The sequence below is a fragment of the Gopherus evgoodei genome, chromosome 2, assembly GCF_007399415.2.
Source record: "Gopherus evgoodei ecotype Sinaloan lineage chromosome 2, rGopEvg1_v1.p, whole genome shotgun sequence".
Lineage (NCBI taxonomy): Eukaryota > Metazoa > Chordata > Testudines > Testudinidae > Gopherus > Gopherus evgoodei.
Window position 1 is genome coordinate 177,372,193 of NC_044323.1, and position 17,652 is coordinate 177,389,844.

At 41.2% G+C, this 17,652-nt stretch overlaps 2 protein-coding genes across 4 annotated transcripts in view; one reads left to right on the forward strand and one right to left on the reverse strand.

Moving 5' to 3' along the window:
• The window catches only part of BMP6 (bone morphogenetic protein 6), a 173,928-nt gene extending 164,277 nt beyond the window's left edge, over positions 1 to 9,651 (forward strand). The window contains exons 5-7 of the mRNA XM_030552371.1: positions 5,530 to 5,606; positions 8,182 to 8,292; positions 8,384 to 9,651. Of these exons, the coding sequence (XP_030408231.1) occupies positions 5,530 to 5,606; positions 8,182 to 8,292; positions 8,384 to 8,533 (338 nt within the window). The 3' untranslated portion in view covers positions 8,534 to 9,651. The remainder of the gene's footprint in view (positions 1 to 5,529; positions 5,607 to 8,181; positions 8,293 to 8,383) is intronic.
• Positions 9,652 to 9,747: 96 nt separating this feature from the next.
• The window catches only part of TXNDC5 (thioredoxin domain containing 5), a 74,097-nt gene continuing 66,192 nt past the window's right edge, over positions 9,748 to 17,652 (reverse strand). For all 3 annotated transcript variants that reach the window (XM_030552375.1, XM_030552374.1, XM_030552373.1), the window contains exons 8-10: positions 17,058 to 17,140; positions 11,944 to 12,073; positions 9,748 to 11,403 (exon numbers count right to left, since the gene is read on the reverse strand). In XM_030552375.1, coding sequence (XP_030408235.1) covers positions 11,281 to 11,403; positions 11,944 to 12,073; positions 17,058 to 17,140 — 336 coding nt within the window. In that variant the 3' untranslated portion in view covers positions 9,748 to 11,280. The remainder of the gene's footprint in view (positions 11,404 to 11,943; positions 12,074 to 17,057; positions 17,141 to 17,652) is intronic.

Sequence of the window (17,652 nt, forward strand, 5' to 3'; positions counted from 1 at the left end):
TGAATTTATGGGGAGAAAGTCGTAATGTACACAGATGTATATTTGCTTTGACATGAGATCCTCCATCAATCTATGCTTGGGGCCAAACACTATTCTTTTGCAGAAGAGAGGATGCACTGGCAGGGGCAGAGGGTGTTAAGGAATAAGTATTTTCTGTGTGCCAAGGCAGAGAACTGAACACCAGCTATTGCCTTAGAGCACTGGGGGGCAAGGGTGGTCTGTCTGCATATCTGGCTGTTGGAGGGGCTTGCTTATCCTTTCATCTAAAACCAGATGATGTCAGGATCAGAGTCGAAAGCTAAGCAATTCACTTAACAGTATATTTAGGTCTGACTCCCGAAGACCATGCAGACACTAATTTTAACCAGAAGTTATGGTGACTGTCAGAAACGTGTTTCTGCTGTCTGATCAGGGTCCTAATGAATTTATTCCATAATGGATCTTCAGAGGCAAAGTGTTGTCTCTTTGTTCTTTCTACAGAACAGTGTGTTATCATTAGGGGATCTCCATTAAGGTAAGCCCACTCACAGAATGCTCCCAAGACCTTCCTGAGATTGTAAATGGTCACACAGAAAGATTTTCTGGCTATTGCCAACAGTTCCCACTTTGAATTTAACCCATGTGACACCCATTTTGGCATTCCTCTGTTTCAGGCACAGAGGTCACGAGGATCTCAAGGTAGGTACCCTCTGAGGCACATCAGAACATCAGGGAACTTATTTACAGTGCAGTGCCCTCCATGCCCCCAGCGCACAGCTCCTTTCACGTTTGTGAGGAAAAATGCATGCATGTTTGAGAACTGAATTTTGTACTTAATGCCTAGTGCATCACTAAATAAAAACAACAAATAAGGCTGGACATGTCCAGGATGGCACAGATGTATCAGCTTGTGAATAACATAATTGCCTTGCACTAGAATCTCCCATTAGTATAACATTCATCGATGTCAGACTGGAGGTGACTCTGTGAGAGAGAGAGAGACAGACAGACAGACAGACAGACACGCAATGGAGAAAGCTGCATTACAGCTGGAGTGCCTTGCGTAGTCAGAACAGCTTGCACTTCTCCCACCTCCTCTCTGCTTCTGATCTGTGTGTGTCTGTGTGCGTGTACTTAAACCTGTCATCTTTTCTTATCCCACCCAAGCAGATGGCTTTCATGTTAAGTGGGTTATTATTAACTGCATGATCAGTTTACACCAGCTTTATCTAGGCAAATCACCTAAGTCAAACACTGAGAGAAAGAGGCTGGCCCAGAGACCTCTGTCAAAGCCATTTAGAAGCATGGTGGCAATTAATAATCCTGTGGAATCCAGTGAACTGGCACCTTGGGAGCAGTCAGAGTATTCTTAGAAGGATTAACCTCAGTAAATATTTATATATTCTCTGCCAGCACTTAACGTGGGAGAAGTTATAGGAAATCTAAGATTGGTGCATAAGTATTCGTAGGAGGAAGATCATTAGGGTCAGACTATATACTCCCTCCCGGTTAAACAACAAAAATGTCAGCGTCCAGCTTTAAAAGAGACATCTGTGCTCGCCAGAAAGTTGGTTTTGTGTTCGGCTTCTCTAGGGTTGAACTAAGGGAGCATTCAGTGCAAACAAGTCACCTCAACTCTGCTGTCTTGGAAGGTATTTTTAAATGAAGAATTGCTTCTTAAATTTCAGTTTGAGACAGAATAGCTTGCAAAGCGATAAAATACAGCACATTGGAAGTAATGAGTTGGCATTAACTATTAAACCACAGGGGCAGACTCACTAAACCCAAAGGGGACCTAGATGAACCCCCAAGAGCAGGGCCCCCAAATCATGTGGGTTTTAAGGTTTGATGAGACTCTGGCATAGAGGCCTATTTAGCTAACCATCCAAACATCTAGCTACTTATTTAAAGCTTTCCTAATATATCCAAACCTGTGGATCTCTCTCTACCCTATGAAGGCCTGTCTTTCTCATCTGCAATTGGTAATGTGTGGCTCTGGGGCATAAGAGGGGAGTAGATCACTTCTGTATGTTTCAACTGTGAGTTCCGTATAAACTCTCAGAGCACTTTACAAACTATTCATCAAGCTTCACAACACACCACACTCTAAGAGAATATTATGTAAATGGTGGAATCCTCAGTTTACAGCTGAGGAACTGGGGCACAGAGGTTGAGTGATTTGCTCCAGGTCGCACAGCAAATTTAAGGCACAGCTGGGAGTAGAACCCAATCGGATGACTCTCAGTCTTGTGCTTTAGCTACAGGGCCCCCAGAAGGGAGGGGGTCGACCAATCCACTGTACCCTCATCAAGAGGATCCACTCAATAGGTCTAGAGCTTCCAACCCCCTGATCCAACCTTTAAACTGCCACTATTCAATAACAGATTTGAGAATTGCTAGCTATTAGAACTTTTAAGTAGGGTGACCAGAGAGCAAGTGTGGAAAATTGGTACAGGGGGTGGAGGGTAATAGGCGCCTATATAAAACAAAGTCCCAAATATTGGGACTGTCCCTAAAAACTTGGGACATCTCGTAACCCTAATTTTACATAGCATTATTTGTTTGATGTTCTAAAGAGACTAAAAAACAAATGATCCCTGCCCTGAAGTGCTTACTGGGCAAATTAGACAAACATAACATATGGAGATGAAAAAGTCAGAAGGCGGGATGAAAAAGTGAGTCCTAGACCGTGCACCTCCTAAATGTTCTGATATTTTAAAATAGAAACTAAGGGAGGGGAGCGTAGTGGGCTCAGGAATAGGAGCCATTGTTGGAGAGCAAGAGAAAATAGGTTTTAAAGAGGGAGGAAGATAGTGCAATTTGTGTTTGCAGGCAGGAGGTGGTTGTTTCAGGGACATGGATCAGATAACGTGTTATTGGTCACAGTAGGGTGACATAGATTTATAAACAATAAGTGAGGCATCATGTGGTGACGACCTCATCCAGTAAGAGAAAATTCAGGATGGCCTGTGCTTCACAGAAATTGTTGTTTGGCATGTCTTGCTTCTGCCCTCTCTTGCTTGAACTCTGCTGTTGTTCTCATTCATATTCTCTCACTCTTCCTGCCCTCCACCTTTTTACATTTGATTCAGACCCAGCTTCTATTTTTGACAAAAGGCAAGAATATGTTTTCATTTCTGTCCAGTCACAAAGATGGTGGCCTTCACGTGCTCAGCACCTCTTTTGTTACCAGCAGAAGCCCTGCAAATTTTTCCTAAGCAAAGAGCTTATTTCTCATTGAAGACTAATGCTGAGCCCCAAAATCATCTTAAAGCCCACCCCCTCTTTATAATATGTTAACTCAAAATCATTTTGTGGCTTGGTGTTTGCTCTTGGAAGACATTATTTCTACTGAGTCTGTCTGATTTGAAAAGAGACTTGCATAGAAACACCTCAGTCTTCACTATAACGTGTTGCTGAAAGTGTGTTTATTCTACAGAAGCCAGTTAGCAAACTCTGCTAACTTGATTAATTTTTTGAGTGAAGCTATTGAATGTCTGAAATGTAATCCTTGAAGTAAAAAACCCAAACTGCATCTAAAAACAACTCTAGGTGGTTTGGAGCCTAGGTTTGTTTTGAGGTGTAGGGTTTTTGAGACCTCAGCATTGACAGGACCCAGCTGTAATGCTGTTGCCTTAATATCACTAGGATGTGCCTTAGTATTCTAGTTTGTCTTTTGAATAAATATTTGCACTTGTAGTTTTTCAAACGTCTTCAGAGCCAAGGATACAGTAACTAAAAATATTTTTCTATCCCAGCTGCTGTGCATGGAAAGCTGCATTAGCCTTTCAGGCAGTGTTAGTGGACTGGAATTCAGAAGTCCTGTTTCAAATCCTGGGTCTACCACAGTTCGAATGTGTGACCTTGGGCACGTCACTTAGCTGCTTTTGAAGATATTATTGTAAGCTCATTGTCAAATATGCCTTAAACAGTTAGGAGTCAAAGACTTATTGAAAGTTAAGAGGACTTAAGTGCCTAAGTAACTTCTGAAAATTTTAGCTAGTTTTTTTCCTCAGTTTCTCATTTGTAAAATGGGGGAAATAGTGCTATTTTCCCTGCCCATCCTTAGTTGCTGTCCCAAAGTGCTTATAAGAGACATGCCAGACAGTCTTTTTACTGTGTTTTTTTGTACAGTGAGAGCTCAGACCAGAGCTGTTGTGCTGGGGCCTCTAGGTGCAACTGTTAGAAGAGGATTAAAATAGTACTGCATTTTTTATCCTTATCTGTCCCTGAAACAAGCTGCATGTAGCCACAGGAGAAAGCAGGAGCAGCTCAGTATTCCGTCGTGTAAATTTATTTTTTAATGAAATAGTTAGCCATGTTGCTGTCTGGGCAGGGCTGGAACCTGAACTGCTCTGTCTCTCCAGGTAACTGGGGCAGCATAAAGTGTCCCAACCCTACATGGAAAAGTTAGGTCAGGTTCCATGGCTCATTCTGGCTTTCGTCATTGCTGAGATTTCTAGTTGCGAAGTTGGTTTGTGTGGTGGTGACTTTCAGTTGCTTCCAACCCAGGCTGGATTTGTGTTGGCAAGTTAGAAGAGAAAGGCCTCTCTGTCCGTGCTCGACTCCTCCATTCTCTTTTTGAGCGGCAGTTCCAGGCACTCACATGCTGAAAAGCACTTCTTACTAAATATACATGGTGAAACTCCACTGGAAATCAAAACCTGAATTTTGTAGAATCATTGCAAACCTCCTAAGTAGCCAAAATTGTTACACTACAGCTTGTGCCATTAAGATCAGTGTCTGCCACTCTGAAGGTGCAATTTGTTAGCAATTAGAACTTAAGTTCTTTAAATATCATGTCAGTTACAGCCTAGATGACACCTAACAAGAGCATTGTGAAGTTCAGAGAGTAGGCTGAATACCATAGTTGGAACAGTAATTTTCAGACCAAAGGTGAGATGGGGACTAAATTACTATTTCAGCCAAAGAGGCACTCTCTATCAAGTCTGGGTTTAGACACACAGGGGGGAGGGGAAAACTTGTCTCTACTGCTAGCCATAGTGTATCTGTTCAAGGACAGAGAACTACTGTCTCGTGGTTTAGCAATCCTGGATATGCAAAGCAAATATGGATATGTTTGAAGTTGTGATTGACACACACAAAAATCATAATGGATGCAATTACTGTGTGATCTTGAATATTTTTTGAAATATGCTATAAAGTGCATAAACATATCTGCTAACCAGAAGCTCTAATGAGAAGGTAGCACAAAACAGGTGCTTACCAAGTCCTGTGTTTCCTAGTGGGAACAGATACTTTTGAAAGTGTTTCACAGGGACAAGAGAATTTGGCACCACAGCTGAGCTTTTCAATTGAGCCTAAAGGAGTTAGGCACCCAAATCCCAATTTAGTGGGAACTGGGTGCCTGACTCCTCTGAAAAGCCCAATCCCAATTCTGTAATTTCTTCTCTTCAGTTGTTGAGGGTGTTCATCACCTTTCACAGTTCGGCACTTAGTGCATCCACTATGTATCCAGCAGCTCTTTAGAATGATGCTACGATTGCCTAAAATTGACCTTCTAAGGGGGTTGTTTTCTTTCTCTAACAGATTACAACAGCAGTGACCTAAAAACGGCTTGCCGAAAGCATGAACTTTTCGTTAGCTTCCAAGATTTGGGATGGCAGGTGTGTAATGTTTCTCTGAGTAAGCTAGACATTTATTATGAAATATTATCTGAACAATGTTATGGTAATTCCAGTAGACACTACTAGCACACTTTAAAACAACCGTTGTGCCACCACATTAAAACTAGTCATTGGGGAGAACAAATAGTGATAGCTTTTGCATTAGATAGAACACCAAATTTCCTTTGGGAATCTTAAGATATTTAATATTTCACGTGGCATTGTATTATGCAGCCATCCTACTGCTGGACAGCAGGCTAGTAATTAGGCCTGTAGATCTAGTCTGAGACCCAGTATGCACATAGAAAAACTGATTTTAGTTAAACCAGTCTGGTTTAAACCGGATATAAGGTGTGTTCACACAGTAGATTTGCACTGCTTTAACTAGATTGATTTATCTAAAATTGTTGTTTTAAACCAATGTAAGTTTTTTGTGATCAGTGCTGTTCCTGGGCCACAAAATGTCAAACTGAAACTCTTTCAAAGAATTCTTTTTTTCATAGATTTTTTCTTCTCATCTGTTTAAAATTTTGCATTACTTTTGTAACAGAGGTAAAGAATTAATGTAAATCAAGGGCTAGTTGGTGATAGCTAAAATCTTTGAGACTATAATTCAGTTCAAACCTTCCTAACCCTACACACAAGTGTACTCATCCTGGGAGCATAGAAGGGGTATCATGTAGTTTGCACACAATTCCACAACGGGCACTGCATCATCCTGGAAGCTGGCCAATGCACTAAGGTGTAGTCAAGGCTTAAATTGGAATGGATCACAACCCAGAACTACTTTTGGAGGCTGCCATCCTGTCAGAGTCCCCCTTTATTTTTAAAAGTAAAGTTGTCAGAAAACCATCAGCATATGACCTGCATGTAACCAATACACTGAGTCTGCAGCCAAGCTGAAAGAGGAGCTCGGAGATGTGAACTGCCCAAACTCATCCCACCGTTGTGTTAATCCAGACCCCAGGATGTTTTAAAAGGTCAATATTAACTTTCACTGCTGCTCAAAACCAGCTGAGGGGGACTATAATATGAAGAACAGCATTACCAAGAGTGACATTGTAAATTAAGCATTATGGGTGGGTGGCACAAGTGCCATTTCTTTCCCCTTAAATCTGATCTGTGGAGCTGAAGAAGCAGACCCTAGGGCAGCAGGGGAAGGCAGATGAGCTGTGTGCAGCAGGGCCTTCAAGCTCCTCCGCCCACCTCCCAGCAGACTGAATAGGTTACAGGGGGGATGTAGGTCAGATAGCTTCTTCACTGGGTCATGGAGGCTGCTGCTTCTCCCACTGCACATGTTATACTTGGGTCATGGTTTTTAAGTTTCTCTTCACAAGCATGAGGGCTAGGTGCATGTTTTTCACAAAGAAAGCTTTGGTTTCTTCACACGATGATGGGAGTTAAGGCTATATACCTTAATCAAGCCCTATCCATGGCTGTGTCTAAAACATGATGGATCAAGCATGTGCCAGTGGTTAACATCTACAACTAACTTCTTAAGTAGGTATTTTTATTCTAAACCTTGAGCCCAAGGTTTAATGCAAATTGTATGTTTGGCAATTCGGCATCAAACCTTCACATTTATAACAGGTAGCTTCCACAGTACCGGTAACTGTCCTTTTAGATAAGTATTACTGTCTCTTCAAACTAAAGTAGATATTGATTTGAAATAGCTGGTTGCTGGGGAAACAATCTCACAAACTGAATTTAAATATATATCAGGAAAGTAAGTGATACTATGTGCATTTAAATTTGGTGACAGAGGATGAGGTTCATTTTAAATGCAGCATTCCAGAATGTTGAGCAAAAGATAGCATTGGTGTGTGTACTTAATGTACAATGTTAATATCTTAAGCAAGTGGGGTACAGGTAGGAAGCAGTAGTTCTGTCATGCTTCCTCAAGGGTAAGAAAAAAAGTTTTTTTCTACAGCACTCAAATTATATGCTACCATTTCAAAATGCCAAATTTACCACCTTCTCTTTCATAGCATATCAGGGCTCTCAGATTTTTCAACTAGATTATACAGAGGTGGTCAGAACTTTTTTTGTGTGCAGAGCTTCACTGAAAACTAAGACTCTTGTGGGAAGTTTTCCATGGAAAAATTAACTTTGAAGTATTTCAGCCAAAAGCTGAAATATCGAAATTAAAAATGGCACCGCAGTGGCTGATGGGTGCCCTATGCTTCCATTCTCTATGGATGTTCTCTGGCTGGACTAAATCTCCCAGGATACATTTTCACCCCTTTTGATGAGTACAGGGAGTGGAGCATAAGAGTCCCTGGCTGTTGTATATCATGGGAGATGCAGTTTCAGCTAGAGAGCCCAACCCCAAGAGCGGAAGTCTAAGGCACTGTGTTGGCATTTTTTAATCTAAATTTTTGTTTTTGATCAAAATAATGTTTTCTATGCCAAGGTGACACTCTGACAATTTTGACAAAATCCCAATTTTCCATCAACAGTTAACACAAGTTTTAATCAGGCTTAACTGCATACTGTTACCTCTATATGCCATCTGTTACAAAAATCAAACAGGCAACTAATTCCACTGAAATATTTTGTTTATTTCCTAACAAAGGATTGGATAATTGCACCAAAAGGCTATGCAGCAAACTACTGTGATGGAGAATGTTCTTTCCCACTCAATGCACACATGAATGCCACCAATCATGCCATTGTACAAACTTTGGTGAGTATATAGAAAGACTTGTGCTAAACTACAAGTGAAGTTGGAGATCAGATTAGTTGGTACAATCAAATTGTTTTCTTTTTTGAAACAGGTTCATCTTATGAATCCCGAATACGTTCCCAAACCCTGTTGTGCACCTACCAAACTAAATGCCATATCAGTTCTTTACTTTGATGATAACTCCAATGTCATTTTAAAAAAATATAGGAATATGGTAGTAAGAGCATGTGGATGTCACTGACACACAAACATTCTTAACCCAGACCTACTGTGCAATTCTACCATGAACTTCTAGATTATACCTACCTGACCTTGGAGAAAGTCAACAAAGGTGCATCAGAGGAAGATACTTCTTCATTGATATGTACTCAACTTTGTAATGGGAACAGGTGCTGGATTTTAAAAAATACAAAAAACTGATCTACAGCATGGCAGCCTTTCTGATCTGCAAAAACATGAACTGCAAGGCTTGCAAAAATGAAATCCATCCCTACAAATTTTGTTAGCTTCAGTCATTCCCTGTATGGTATTAAACTCCCCTGAGAGTAGCAGAAACTTAAAACAGGAGCTTGACCGTGTCAGTTGGTCAGTCTGCACTTCAGTTTTACCAAACTACCATCTGCTACATGTAAGCCTTGCAAAAGTGTCTCCTGTAGACAAAAAGCAAAGCTGTAGTAGTAAAATATAGAAATTATGCTTTTAATACCTTACCATCATGCATTTTATGTTGGACAACCCCAACGTTAGGAAGTGCCTTCTATTTGCTACATCAGTATGAGTGGTTTCTTCCAGAAGCCAACTTGATAAAGAGCAATGTCAGTTGTGCCAAAGCAAGCCTTTGACCCTGTGCATTCTCCAAACACACATGCTGAACCATAGACTTGACTAGATATTTAACCGCACCATGTATTAGTTACATAAGGACAAAGCCACTCCCTGCCTGGTTTCTTGAGATGAATGTACCAACTAGACAGTGAATTTATAAATTCGTTCTTGTAGAATCTAAACAAGGGGGGAAGTTGCACAACTCCTGCACAATGCATCCACTAAGCCTGTTCTGTTTTATTCCAAACATTCTTTGCTGCTCAACTGTACCACCACGGAGGGAGGCTGCAATCAGGACAATTCTACAATTTTAAGTTTATACAGAAATTTTGAAGCAGCTCCTGTGTTGGAGAGTTGGCATATTAGTGAAGATGCAGTTTATCTGGCCAAAAAGGAAATTGCATTTAAGAAGTTGGTTTAAAGGGTATATTCACATTTTAGCCATAGCTTCTAATAGATTAGTTTTATTCCCAATGTTAATAGTAACATTGAATTTTCTGATCAATGTTAAACTTGTATTAAATGCACTTACCTCTAACTCTTGCATTTAAAAAAAGCTTCTTGTAAATACAAGCTATAATTTATTGCAGTTGTCATCATTGTGCTGTAACATTTATAGAAAGACTGGGCTTTTTTAAAAAAAATTTTATTTAGAAAGTCTCAGTGTAAACAATTGTACTACTTTGATTTTATACAAGAAACTCATGAGCCAAAGCTTGGGCTACTCCTGAGATTGTGCTTCACAAGAGTTTTAAAAAACATTAATAAAGGCTTCCTTTAAGGCAGATGTCTATACATTTTATCTAATACATCTTGCCATACAATATTTAGCCCTCATTGTACACTTTCCATGCTTACCCAATTTTAGTTTGAACAGAACCTGTGGTCCTTGCCAGAAAGAGTAAGTTACCGATGTAAAGAGAATTCTCACTATTACATATGGACACAAAAAAACACAGCTTGACTTAGAGCAAAGTGCTGACATATGTAATTCCCAGAGATGTCAATGAATTTTGATGCATGAATGAGGGCAGAATTTAGCCCTTCAGAAGAAAAGATACAGCTACATTAGCAAACTAACGGTGTCTGCATTGTAAATTCTTTGGCTTTAATGTATAGAACACCTCACACAATCAGGTAGGTCATCATTCAAGGCAACAAAGTATATGGTCCTCCCATTCAAAGGTAGCAACAGGAACTGAATTGCAGTGGTAATGAAGAGGAGTTTTGCTTCTCATTTTGAGGAACAAGAAACACTTTTGAAGTATCAATCTGCTGATTAAATAAACCCCATGAGTTCATCTGCTCCTGCTGCTTAAGTCAGATGAGTGGTGCTACCAGTAAACTGTGGCAAGAGAAATATGGTACAGAAAATTTGCAACCAGTTGTTTCTAAATGTGTTAATTATTTTCCAAGAGATGTCTACCTCTTTAAGTGGTTGTTATGATAGCATCCTCTCCTCTAGCAGTGAAGAGAAGTGTCCTGTTTGAACTGTTATAAAATTCCCCATCTCCTATGGCATCAGTAATATTCAGGCACATAGTAAAAGTACCACTACTTTCATAATGGCTAGGGCCTCCCATGACTAGAGAAATATTAACAGTAGTGGTCTGGTATCTTCCAAAGAGGTGTTTTCTCTTTTTCAACCTCCCATTTTTTGACCAGCTGCTATATTAAGACAGAATTTTTAGCTTCAGTTGAAAAGGCAACATTTATTAATATAGCTGGGGCTTGCACCTTTCTAGTAATGGTGAGCACTTTATAAGCTGTACTTTGGTAGCAAGCCTTTACCCAAATTCAACCTGAAGACAAAAATAGTTTACCCAGTCCCTTAACTTGATTTTCCTCATCTATTTTAGGCTCAAAGGAAACCATTTATCTCTCAACAGGGGAAGGTAGAAATGTAGTAATACTGATGCTGAAAATACTCAATTTGCACAGTAACTACTTGTTACCAGTTTTCCTTGACAAACAGTGAAAAAATCAGTACGGTGTGGCTTTAAAACACACACACAAGGAAGATACCACAAGTCAGTACATTCAGTTTTCAAAAACAACAAAAAACCAACCCCACCCCCCCTTTGAAAATCAACAACATTAACTTGATTTAACTCTCTCCATTAGTGTACAAGAACAGTCAGGGCAGAAGTATCCATGTGTGTTTTACAATTCATCCCTTGCCTGACGCATAACAAACTTATGCAGCGTTTCAAGATCTCTGGCTCCATTGTGTTCACTGACTTTCTCCCCTGCTCGGAAAAGCAACAGTGTTGGATAACCGTTCACCTTTAAGGGGGGGGAAAAACAAAAACCATGTCACTTCAGTAGCATCCTTACAACACCACGCTAATGACTAGGGGCCAAACCCCAAACACTATGCTTAGCAGTGCTTAACTTTAGGCCCTCTGCCAACAAGTGGAATGAACAGCCCTGCGTTAGGCACCCAGGCTCCCTGTACGTTGCTGGGGAGAATTGAGTACCTAAAAAAAAGAACTGAGCACACTAAGGCATTCAAATCCCTGCTCTGCTCTCTTCATCTCCCAGATGAGTGCCCTAACCACTGCAGTAGGTCTCTCTCTGTTGCCTATTGAAGCTCTTCCACTTTGTGTAAGATGTTTAAATATTCACTAGCACAGGGACTTTCCTAACCACCAGGTAACTATCCCTCTCTTTTCCCCCTTGCACAAGAGTAACTTCTGATGTGAATGTGGCGACAGGATCACTAAATTTACAGTGAATTGCCACCTGGGCCAACTACTGGAGACTTCAACCTGGGGTACAAATTATTTAAGATTATCCAATTAATTTTAAACCATCCACACTTACAGAAAATCTGTTGCAGACGTTACGTTCGATGGTGCAATCTACTTTTGCTATTTTGACATCTGTCAAACCTGGAAATTGTTCTTTGGAGAGGTTCTCCCAAGTTGGAGCCAAGTTCTTACAGTGACCGCACCTAGAAACAGACAGGCATGTGTTCAGCAGACATCTTCCAGTGTAGGCCCTAGCTGCTTTATCACGATAGCCATACAATGTGCTCTCTCCTTAATGATATGGGCCAAAATGACAATTATGTGAGTAAGTGGACAGGGTGGATCACTGGTGTATTTGAACTAAGCCAGATGATTTGAAGGTTAAAATAATTTCTGGCTTTTATGTAGTCTCTTCTGGTACAGCATTATATGAAATAGCGTATTAACATCTCTCACCCACCAGAAGCTTGTGAAAGCAAACAGGAAAACATCACAGATTATACTTAAATAAAGTTGCTTGTATCAAGCCACAAACTCTTACACTGTTTAAAAGGTGACACTTCTAAAGTTTGAAATAAGCTACTAGGCATGTACAGTACATTAACTCTCTCCACCACGTCACTTCCCCTTCTCCCAGCAAAGCTAACCCAAGACACTGACTGATTAGTCATGTCTCAAGGGGTGTGTCTGTTTTTAAGTCATATTGCACAAAATTTATGACATGAGACTTCTGTTTTCCTGGCAAATTTTTTTACCCCAGCCTCACCCCTCCTTTTAATAATGTAGCCTCCTGGCACTATAAAATTGAAGTTCCTATATTAATGCTAATGAAAAATGCATTAAGTTTCTTAAACCCTAAACTCTGCAATAAAGGGGACTCGAGTAGCTTAATGTATTTTCCATCTTAAATTTAACCTTCCTGAAAACTAAAAGCAATCCTTCACACATTAACTTTGTCCTCTTTGCAAAACTGATTCTCTTCTCTACCACCATCCTCAGGCAAGTCACATAGCATTTACTTTGGTTGTCGTTTTTACCACTACCACTGTACATATTGGCTAAATCTGGAAACAAGTAGTTTGTTTGCCTGTGATTTTTGCTTTCTACAGACAAACATAACATACTGGCCACATTCTGATTTGCATTACACAGTTGTACATTTAGAGTAACTCCATTCAAGTGAGACTTAGAGTGGACAGGTCTATGGCTGATTTACACCACAATTACTAATTTGCACTATCATAACAATAGAATGTGGGCCTCTAGATGTAGGTTTTATATTAAAGTCTTTACATTAGATTTTATTTTAAAAGTAAAAAAAAAACAATAGCCACCACCAGACTATTACAGTATTTTGTTCAAATTTTGAACTTTAATTCTATAGTGCCTCCAAGAAACAAATCCCTAAAAAAAGCACTTTAGAATGTAAAGATCTATGCATTGCTCATTTTGTTCTGCCTCAGTTGCACCTTAGGTTGGTGGTTACAGAAGCCCATGAGTATCTTAAGGCTTGATTCAGGCATCGACAAAGATGGTGACAAGTCTCTGCCAGAGTTTTCATTCTACAATTCAGAAAACAAGTATATATTTGAACTCTGCTGTTAATATACACTGAGTGTAAAAGCATTACTGACCACGCACAAAAACAATTAAGACAAGATGGTCTCAAACCTACCCTGCAACTTAATGTTAATATTTACCTAAAATAAACAGAAGGGCAAAAGCAGATCTCAACCTAATAGTATTTGCTTAGCCAAACATAAATTAATCTACTTGGAAAGGAAAAAGGTCATCTATATACAATGAACTACAATTGTATACACAGACATGATTTTTTAGCTAAGAATAGGATACCAACCACATGAATGTAGCAAACAGTTTCCTAAACTACAACTCTGCGATAACCAATCTATCCTCTGCCAGCAGCTAATAGGTTGATTCTTTGTAAAGTATGTTTAATACACCCTTCCTCAACTGCCATCTGGCATTCTTCTGGAGTTTGCCCCATCTACCAGTGCCCTTTTTAGAATCCAGTGAGAAGAGAGGAAGGTATTTAAAGTGCAGTTCTACTTTGAAAAGTAACTAAACAGGGCTTATTGGGATTCCACTTTTGTGTCTCAATTCTCTTTATATTGAGTTCAGAAAACTAATTCCCAACCCTGCAAACTACATCTGGGTTCTGAATCATCTAGCCAGGTTCTTTCCTCCTTGTGCATTGTAGCCTGTAAAAGGTTGTGTAGGCAAAATCTGGTCCTGTGCAACCTCATCTGCCTTCAGTGGTGCTGCACAGGTATAAGCTGAACAGTAGACAATTCCACGTATGATATATATTAAATAGATTTCACCTCATTTCCTCTAGCTGCATTAAGTCTACAGTGATGAGTAAAAAAGCAGTTCATTTTTGACACCGAAGTCTGCAAGTTATTTTACAGAACCCAAAGTATGCCAAGAATCACCACTGTATAAAAATTACTGTACTGCCCTGTGAGCCTACAATCTGGTTTCAGACAAGATACAAGAAAGCAGCAACAGAGCATGCTGGGAATGAGCACAGAAGGCAACACAGCGAAGGCAAGCACTGTTTTTTAGTATACAAATATCTATGTTAATACTGAATAGACATAAGAAGCTGATCTTTTGGATAAGAAAAAGCCATGACAAGTCTTCTAGCAGTTCTACGCTGATTTTACAATTTAATTTACTGTGTTTCTCTTCTTCCACCAGAGTATCTCTCATGCATAATAGGGTGAAGGTGGCCCTCTAGCAGAAGCACCCCATTGCTCTCAGCCTGGCTCAGGGGTAGTAGCTCTCACACATCAGGGTCAGTAGATTATGGATCCTACACCATGACTTGGGCTCACAGCCAGGAATGAAACTGCAGTGTAAAAATAGGGAATAGTGCCATGCTGAGAGGCGTGATCACTCACTCTGCTAGGTACAAATTAAAAATTCCATGTTGCTATTCTTACCATTTACAAAAAGTATTTCCTTATCTCAAGATAAGCCACAGTAAAATCTGAGATTGCTGTGTATTTTAAATTGTTGGTTGCATTTGCCTAGTATTGCTGCACTACATATGGTTAACTTACTGCTCTGAAATACTAGCACTTCAATACAAAAAGTATAACCATTTTCTATTCCTTCACCACTTCCTGTTCAATGCATCTTGGGGGTTAACAGGAGGATGTGTGAGGAAATCTGAACTACATAGTCTTCTGCACACAATGACATTCAGCTTTTTCCATCTTTTCCAACATAGCCAGTGAAGTGGAGCCCACTAACAGACTGGGGTAGCAAGGAGAGCTAGCTGCCTGAGGCTCAGTCTAGATATGGCTGAAGTTTGTGGAAAAAAGTAATGAAATTGTCACTCCTGTTGGGTGTGGGGAGGAGTGATATGTTTGTTACACAGGTTTGCAACATTGGGGTCTTGTTGCATGTACCAGCTGTGCTGGGCATTCCAGTGACAAGCAGATATCAAATATAAATCAATCATTTGGGAATTTTCCCACTACATGCAGACTAGAGTTGCCAACTTTCTAACTGTACAAAATCGAACACACTAGGTCCCACCCCCTTCCCTGAGGCCCTTCCCTGAGGCCCTGCCCCCAACTCACTACATTCCCCCTCAGTGGCTCAGGCTTCCTCACCCTCACTCACTTTCACTGGGTGGGGGTTGGGGTGCAGGAGAGGGTGGGCTTTAACTGGGGGCGTGTGGCTCCAAGGTGGGGCCAGAAATGAGGGGTTCAGGGTGCAGGAGGGGGCTCCAGTTTGGGAGGTGGGGCCAAGGGATTCAGAATACAGTAGGGGGCTGAGCGTTGAGGCAGGGGGTTGGGGTGTGTGTGGGGGTGCAGGCTCTTGTGTCAGGCTGGGAATGTGGGATTTGGGGTGCAGGAGGCTATAGGCTGGGGGGGTGGGGCCGAGGGATTTGGAGTGGGAGAGGAGGCTGCGAGTTGAGATGTGGGAGGAGATGGGGCCAGAGATGAGGGGTTGGGGTGCAGGAGGGGGCTCTAGGCTGGGGCCAAGGGATTCGAAGTGCAGGAAGGAGCTGTGGGTTGGGGTACAGGTTCTGGGCTGGGGGTGCAGGAGGGGGCTTCAAGTTTGTGGGGGCACAGGGCTGGGGCAGAGGGGGTTGGGGTGCGGGCTTTCTTTAGGCAGCTTACAGTCAGCAGGGCTAAGGCAGGCTCCCTGCCTGTCCTGACTCTGCACTGCACCCTGGAAACGGCCAGCAGGTCGGGGTCCTAGGATGGGGGGAACCAAGGGTGCTCTGCACACTGCTCTTGCCTGCAGGTACCGCCCCCCCGCAGCTCCCATTGGCTGTGGTTCCTGGCCAATGGGAATGTGAAGTCAGTGCTCAAGTTGAGACACGGAGCCCCATGGGACGCCCCCCCAAGAGCTGGACCTGCTGGTCACTTCCATGGTGCAGCGACACGTAGGGATTAGCCTGCCTTAGCCCTTCTAATGGCCCAGTCGGTGCTGCTGACTGGAGCCACCAGGGTCCCTTTTCGACCTGGCATTCCAGTCGAAAACTGGACACCCGGCAACTCTAATGCAGCCTTCACCACGGTCATCCATGCTGGTCACATCAAGGGTGGGTTACTGTAACTAACATGCAACTTCACCTTAAGACCACCTGGAAATTGCAGCTAGCTCTGCACTCTGGTTACAAGATATTAAACAGGACTCCAGTAGCAGCCCATTATACCTGTGCTCCATGATCTGCACTGACTCCCAATTGATTTCCAGGTGAAATTCCTAACCTCAGAAGTCGTAAACAGTTTGGGCCCTGCTCTGATGCAGAGAGCACCTCTCTCCTTGTGTGAGTCCAAGAAAACTAAGAGGTGTTCAAGCAACAGCCAGTTTAAACAGAGTCAGCGCATTCTTAGGTGGCGAGTCTTCAAGGGAAATGTCACTTCCATCCTTTCCCCTCATGTCTGCCAGAGTCTGGATTTGATTCTGGGTATGCAGCAAGGTGGGTTTTGCCAGTCTTTCTTGGGGGACGATAGGAGAATTTTGTTGCCACTCTGCTTGTTGATAAATATTTAATTATTCAAGCTTTGTACACAGGTTAAGATTTAATGCATTTTATATATCTAAATAAAAATTACATAGGAGCACAAAGCCCACACCAAACAATGAATAAAAAGCTAAATACCAATAATTCAGGAAATATATACAAAAACTACTTACCATGGAGCATAGAATTTAATGAAGGTAACTCCTTTAGCAATGGTTTGGTCAAAGTCTTTTTCAGAGAGAGACAGGACTGTACGCTGTCAAAAGAAACACAAGTCAAAACCGTATAAGAAGTCCGTCCTTTGAACGCCTGAAACATGTCAAAGAGAAACTCACAAGCCTGTTGCTGTCACTACGATATCTATTCAATAAGATTAGCAGTGTATGCCACTGCTAACCCCCAAATTACACCTCTCTCTTATATACCAAGAAATTAAAATATTTCAAGGTCATTTTCACCCATTTTTTGAAAAATGCAGTGTACTCAAATATATAACTTCATAGTATCTGAACGGCTAAGTGTCTAGCAGCTACTGAACCTTCAACTTCATTTTCATATGCTGTCATGCAACTTCCTATGGAATCACTGAGCTAACAATTAGTCTGAAGGGTTAAAAAAATACTAAAGTGTGAATTAAATGAGCTATCTAGGCTATTCTGATAATATCTTTAAAAGCTCTCCTAGTGTATTGTTACTTTATGTAATGTAAATAGACTTGTCACTAGAAAAATATTTGCATGTCAAGTGTAAAATGCAAACCCCTCACCA